Source organism: Macrobrachium nipponense, chromosome 20 (assembly GCF_015104395.2).
Source record: "Macrobrachium nipponense isolate FS-2020 chromosome 20, ASM1510439v2, whole genome shotgun sequence".
Lineage (NCBI taxonomy): Eukaryota > Metazoa > Arthropoda > Malacostraca > Decapoda > Palaemonidae > Macrobrachium > Macrobrachium nipponense.
This window is the reverse complement of record NC_061089.1, coordinates 21,859,235-21,866,734: the sequence shown is the minus strand read 5'-3', so window position 1 is coordinate 21,866,734 and position 7,500 is coordinate 21,859,235. Positions and strand designations below refer to the sequence as shown.

Below are 7,500 nucleotides of genomic sequence, written 5' to 3'. Positions count from 1 at the left end.
GGTAACTATAGGGTTCTTCCTCTTTATTGAAGTACTTAGAAAAAATCTAATTTCTATATAATTTTATAGAATGACGATGTTCAGAAATGCCTATTATGTTTTTCATATTAAGAGTATTTGCTCAGAATCTTTAAGTATTAATGTTTTCAAACATAAAATAAAGAAAATGTGTATTCTGAATATAATTAATCATTTAAGGTTGAAACAATATGGGAACAAATATTCAAACTTCTGAATTTAATTACCCATTAGACATACTTTTGACTACCTACCTTGGTTCACTGTAGTGTTGATGCTACACTGAAGGGTATTCGATGTGTTCTGTACCGACCATCGATCCTGCGACTGTTTATATCCCATGTTGGACGATCTTGGAAGATGCCAGATACTCCAATGTTCTCTCTTCTTCTTACGCCATCTTGGCACCCATGTCCCGTTCATATCAGAGCTTGATAAATTTTCATTCATTTTGTAATGGAGTATAAAATCAGTTGAAGGAATGCATCATGTGTTATTAAAGACAATCTTTTCACGAAGTAGAAACTAACGACTTTTCGGCACCAGCAAAGTTCAGTAAATTCCCAGGACCGTCAGTTAAGAAATCACATACCGAAAGGAAGACAAAATCCCGATGCCAAGGGCTTGCAAAATCCGGTAGAGGTACTGCCTCCCTACCCAATAGCCTTATCAGTGTACCGCATACCCCAGTAGAAGAATCTTTTCCTAGAATAGCTAAAGCATTTGTTTTCTCTAAAAATCAAATTATTCGAACGATTCATTATAACAAATTTTTGTACCCTCTTCACAGCTTAACTTAATTTAATATTTATATATATATATATATATATATATATATATATATATATATATATATATATATGAGGTTGTAGTCCACAGGGAAAGAGAAAAAACTGAAATTCCTTTAGCTCAACAGTTTCGACCTCCACTGGCCCTTATCGGTTATTAATAGCTCTCGATAAGGGGCAGTGGAGACCGAAACTGTAGGGGTAAAAGGAATTTCAGGTTTTCTTTTCCCCTGTGGACTACAACCTCATATATGATATATATATATATATATATTATATATATATATATATATATATATATACATATATATATACTATATATATATATATATATTATATATATATATATATATATTATAATATATGTGTGTGCGTGTGTGTGTGTGTGTCTGTGTGTGTACGCATTAGTAGATACACTGGCTTTACAGTGTGAGAGCTGTCTTTGTTTTTACGACACTGCCCTCTCATCATTCAAATTTTTTTAAACGCATAATTTTTTATTCATGCTCCAACGAAACGATTTCAGATAAGCTTTCTTATCCTTTAACTTCACCATATCCAAACTACAGATTATATGCTGTTGAAGAATTCAGAAATCATTCGGTTAAATCTGATGTCAAGATTCCCAAGTTTAAATTAAACCAGTTCGATTTGTCTCGTTCCAAAGATCAAGGTAATTCTTTTCGAGACAAATAAGGATATAAAAATGTGAGGTTCGTTACTCTCTTGAAGGACAAATAAATAAAATCCGGACTTCCCTTTGGTTACGGTATCAGTTACTGCAACAGAAGGTATTACTAATCAACTCGCTCCCAGGGTAGCATAAATGAGTTAAGTTCCAGTGACGCAAGAGCTTATTTGACAGTTGCTAGACGACACAATATCCATATCAAGGATTCTAACAGATTAAATACATAGAGCTATCACACCATAGTTGTGATTTAACAATATGATAGAATAAATGTAAATAGACCGTTATTTACGCTCTTCCTCTGTTATGCTTCAAGACCAATTGTTCCGGAAATAATAAAAACGATAGATGTGAAATAACTAGGAGCAGAACAACTTGTAGCAAAACAGAGCCTCCTCTTATAGTGTGTAAACTGATCCTTTCGTTATTAACAAGAAGTACTATATCGACGATTTGGAAATTCAAATTATTCTTCCAAGACGAAGTCAGGTTTTTGCTTATGAATGAGAATTCCTGACAGCTGACGTTCTCGATAGACATTTAATAAGCGCTCATAGGATTGATACATTGGACAAATAACTTTTTAATATTCCACTTGATGTTATTGCAATGCCTGAGTATTTGCGTGCCGGTATCTACGGATCTTCATCATGCAAAATAAGGCAGTTGCTAAAAGATAAAGCATTTATATCCGTATTGGTGTTACATCTAGAAAGACAGCTGTGTATTTTCTCCTAGGCGTAAATCGATCAATTAAGATATGAAATTAAAACTTTTATTATTATTGTTTATTTTTAATTAATGTTAAAGACTATATTCATAGCGCCATAATTATAAGGTTATTCGAGGTGTAAATATTGAACATTAGTATAACGATCAGTTATATGAATATACTGTATATACTAAGAAAATAATCTACGCCTATATATGGGCACATAAGTCTCAAGGAACTTGTCTTTTATTAGTCTTTTATAAAACTGTTAAATGTTTTATTTTTATTTTACCAGTTCGTTCACTTACCAAATATGCCTGAGATATACACGTTAAGGTTTTATGGAAAGCGGGAGGGATGAGCTGTCCAAAGCCTTTTTTCTTCCATATGTGGATCACTTTATGTGTCTTCTCCTCATTCTCTATTATACTTATTGTTCGTACTTGGTGCCTTGCACACCATGCAGAATAGTGAGGATGCTGTCCTTACAGTGAGGATGCTGTTCATTTTATTTCCCGGTGATTGCTTTGGTCCTAGGGAGAAGTGGTTTATTTACCACTGAAGGGATATTTCGTCCTACAAAAGGGGTCCGCAAGCATTTACAAGGAGCTCATATGACGCCAGGTACGAAATATTTATGTCCTAAAAACATGGCACTTCCTATGGCAGCGATATTCTGATCATACCACTTTTACCACCACAAGAGCAGTCCTCGTTAAAAATGACATATATTGTTGCCCTTGGCCTCCAGCAAGAGAGACTGATATGTCACTTAACGATCTTGTGTTTCCACAAGGGGTTCAAGACCCACCACTATGTCCTTCTCCGACTTCTGACGTAGTGCATCTAATTCTCAGACTTTCAGCACATCCACAATTCGGTAGTTAATGCATAATTGTGTGTACTTAGAAGCGGCCTTATATTAACATAAACTTGTTACCAAGAGTTTTGAAACACGTTTTCTTCATAGATGGTAACAAAAGTTCTATTTTTTCATATTCCTTCTTGACAGTTTGTCATTTGGTTACATGGATCAGAAAAACTCAGAAGTCTGTAACAATTCCTTTTTATTTTCATATATGTATAAAAATATAATATATAATGAGGTGCAAAATTCGCTTTCTTTTGTAAGATCATTTCTTCCCTGAAAGTCCCTATACAAAATAGATTTTGATTTCTAGACTTGATCACAGAAATATAGTCCTGGGCATTAGGAGGAGAAAATACATTGAATAAATATAATCCGTCATGAATTCTTTTCAGTTATAGACTAGAACCTTTATGAGAGAATACTTAACCTTGTGCAGCCTTAGCAGCCTGCTCAGCAACAGCCTTCAGTTCTTCTGGTGTTGGGTACTGAAGGGTGGCACCTGGCTGGCATTCGTACACGGGGCAGCAGGCTGGGTATGGCTTAGCTTGATCGGCTTCGTTCTTGACTCTGCAGCCGGGAGATGGCTTGGGCTCAAAGCCACAGTCTTCCACCTTTTCGAAGAGTTTGCCCTCATGTTGAATGCAGGTGGCTCTTCCACAGAATGGAGCCAGGGGCCAAGACTGGCCAACGGCGAAGGCCTTTTTGGCAGTGAATCCGTAACATTGACCTGGAGCCTCTGTTAGAATATAAAAATAAGCATGAATTTTTCAGAAAAATATCCATAAGGACCACATTTTTTTTATATTCCTTGAACGACGTGACTAGTCAGTTTATAAATCGACTGAATAATTACTCAATGATTTCGCTTAACTAATGATTATCTTTCCATTTAAAGGGAAGAATGTATTTCTTAATACAAGATTGATTTGGTTGAAACTGACCTTTGCGGACTTCAGCAGGCAGATTTCGAACATTTGGTTTTGGCTGAATCACATTCTGGCTGAGAACAACTGCCACGCAGAATGAGGCGACGATGAAGAATTTCATTTTGGCTGCAACAGAAAGACATTAGTGATTATTAGATGGAAATTCATGAAATTGTATCTTTGTCAGCTGTGGTTATTCATCAGATATATCTTCATATCGGAAATACACTTTTGCGAAACGTAACAAGTAGAATTCGCAACGAGAACTTCCGAAATAAGCTGCTTATGAAATTTCTCCCAAAAGATTTACGAGAAACAAATAATAGAATCGTTTGGGCTTTCGAATGCTCACCTCAGTTGACTGCAGTGTTGATGCTCCACTGAATGAAGTTATGTGTGATCTGTGCTGACCGACGTTCCTGTGACTTTATATCTGATGAGCGAAGATCTTGAGAGATGCCAGATACACCAATCTTTACGCTTTTCCTAAATTCCCAGGAATCTTAGTGACGAAACTGTCGAACTAACCTAAGTCGGTAGGTGGAGCAAAATATTATGTTGGCAAAACGGGTCTAGTTGCTCCCTCCCCGCCTGCCCTACCACCCCTCCAGTCCATGCTTGGCATGGCCAGTAAAGAATCGAGTGGTCTTGCGTTATTGGAAAATGTCGCGGAAATTCGAACTTTCTTCACATCTGTTAGGTGATTCACTTTATTGGCTTTCAGACATTCTACCCTCATTTACATCCAATACTCAAGTTTAAATCAAATGGGCACAAGAAAAGTCACAGGAGTCATACCTAGTTAAATGAGAAGTGTTAGATTGGATGGTGGTCATGAGTGCTTTGTGGAATATATACAAGATGAAAAGGTCTGAAACAGGCCCTTTGCATTACTTGTGTTGAAGGCCACGATGATGATGATATTAATGATGTTAGCTTTATACACACGCGCACACACATATGTGTGTGTGTGCGTGTGTGTGTGTGTGTGTGTTTATGGATGTTGAGATTTCGTCTACCAGTTTTAAACCTACCACAGAACTATCCCTTATGCTTTCTGTGACACAAACTTATATCCTTCCCAAATGAAAGATCGGTCAAAATTATTCTGAAGAATTCTCCATATTTTTTTTTCTTTTGTTACTGAGATCTCGGACAATTTTTGGCACAGAATCAGCAACCCATAAACCTGGAAGAACTCACATTATTGTTGTTGATGATATCATTTCCTAATACTATCGTTGACTATGCCATGAAATCGCTGGCATTTGTCAATAACCTTCATAATTTTATCCGTAAAAGATATATCTCGTCTTTCATGTATGTGTATTGCCATACAGTTTTAATATACTTTCAAAAGATTTGTAAATATGTTTGATATAAAGAAATGCCTTTGGGTGATAATTATTCATTCCTCTTTATCATCGAAGCTAAATTGTTTCTTTTTAATGATTGAGGGTAATAACCAAAAATTACTTGAAATTATCGCGAAATATTTGGTGTAAAATTTCAGTTAATTATTTCATTCCTTTACGTCGGGAATACATTAATTTTGAAATAAATATTATTATAAACCATTCTTATAAGTAAGAGTCACAGTGATGTTATGATAATTATATATATACATGTATGCTTAAAAAATCACAGTAGATGCATGTGACTTCATTAAATAAGCGAATACCACAGGAAAATTATAGTCAGAAATCCAAGCGCTTTCGTCTTTACTAAGACATTGTCAAGGAGCTAATGAAATAGAATTGGAGAGAAAGGTCTCAGGTACACAACAAGATCAAGAATGCCAGATGGTTAATTGTCAAAAGGGTAAAAATTAAAAGAGATAGTCCAGGATTATCGGATATCACACGGTTACAAACCTAAACAGCTTTGACTCTAACCGAAATTACAAAGTATCTTTACAGTCCAAAACATGTAAAAACTGAATATATTAATTTTGTTGCTTAAATTTATCTACAACTTTTTTCATTATGAAAACATAAGTTTAAATAAACCAAGACTTAAATTTAGAACATTTCTATTATTTGACTTGATGAAACAAGATTCAATGATATTCCTTTTAACTGTGTCATTACATGGGATTAAGGCTCTTGCTTGACTCCAGTTAATAGGATGATCTAAATCTCTCATATGTACGAATAATGCATTCGATATTTGCCCAGTTCTCAGAGAATATTGGTGCTGTTTGAGACGTTGAGAAAGCGATTTGCCGGTCTGTCCGTAATAGACTTTATCACACTTTTTGCAAGGAATTTCATATATGCAACCTGGAAGATCTTTAGGAGAATTTTTGATTACTAAACTCTTGACATTAATATTACTGAAAACAATATTTATGTTAAAAAGCTTTAAAATTCTAGGAATGTCTAAAAACCTTTCATCATAGGGTAATTTTAGAATGTTATGTTTACTAAATTCAAGTTTGTCATTAGTTGAATAAAATGTTTTTCTAGCTCTTTCCCATGCCACATCTACAACAATCCTTGGGTATTTAAGTTTCAATGCAATATCATAAATAGTTTTAATTTCAGCATCAATAAACTGCGGGCTACAGACACGTAAAGCCCTTAGGAACATCCCAGAAAAAACAGAGAATTTAACATTTTGATGGTGATTGGAGTAGTAATGAACAAAAGAGGCAATGTTAGTTGATTTTCGAAAGATTGAAAAGGTGAAATTTCTATAATTTCTATGGACAGTTACATCAAGAAAATTCAAATTACAATTTCTTTCTTCCTCTACAGTAAATTTTGTAGAGGGGACTAAATTATTGAGATTATTAAGGAATTCCTGGAGATTTTCGTGAGCTGGCCAAATACAGAAAATATCATCCACATACCTAAACCATATATCTTTTTGGGGCAAAATTCTTGGTAAGAGTTTTGTCTCAAAAAATTCCATGTAAATATTTAAGTCTTGGTTTATTTAAACTTGATGTTTTCATAATGAAAAAAGTTGTAGATAAATATAAGCCACAAAATTAATATATTCAGTTTTACATGTTTTGGACTGTAAAGATACTTTGTAATTTCGGTTAGGGTCAAATCTGTTTAGTTTTGTGACCGTGTGATATCCAATAATCCTGGATTATCTCTTTTAATTTTTACCCTTTTGACAATTAACCATCTGGTATTCTTGATCTTGTTGTGTACCTGAGGCCTTTCTCTCCAATTGTATTTCATTCGTTCTTTGACAATGTCTTAGTAAAGACGAAAGCGCTTTGATTTCTGAATATCATTTTCCTGTGGTATTCACTTATATACACATATATATATATAATATATATAATATATTATATATATATATATATATCTATATATATATATATATTTGTATAATATATAATATATATATACATAATCATATTATTATTATAATATATAATATATATATATATAATATATATATATATACATATGTATATATATATATAATATATATTATAATATATATATATATATATATATATATAATATATA

At 33.8% G+C, this 7,500-nt stretch overlaps 2 protein-coding genes across 2 annotated transcripts in view; both read right to left on the bottom strand.

Annotated features, from left to right (window-relative positions):
* LOC135219854 (uncharacterized) overlaps positions 1-360 on the bottom strand; it is a 1,316-nt gene extending 956 nt beyond the window's left edge. Inside the window, exon 1 of the mRNA XM_064256967.1 lies at positions 273-360. Coding sequence (XP_064113037.1) covers positions 273-360 — 88 coding nt within the window. The remainder of the gene's footprint in view (positions 1-272) is intronic.
* Positions 361-3,259: 2,899 nt separating this feature from the next.
* LOC135220848 (uncharacterized) lies at positions 3,260-4,484 on the bottom strand. Its single transcript, XM_064258412.1, has 3 exons — positions 4,359-4,484; positions 4,022-4,132; positions 3,260-3,816 (listed from the first exon to the last, which is right to left on the bottom strand). Exons 2-3 carry the CDS (start codon positions 4,125-4,127, stop codon positions 3,503-3,505), a joined length of 420 nt encoding a protein of 139 aa, XP_064114482.1. The 5' UTR covers positions 4,128-4,132; positions 4,359-4,484; the 3' UTR covers positions 3,260-3,502.
* Positions 4,485-7,500: the final 3,016 nt, after the last annotated feature.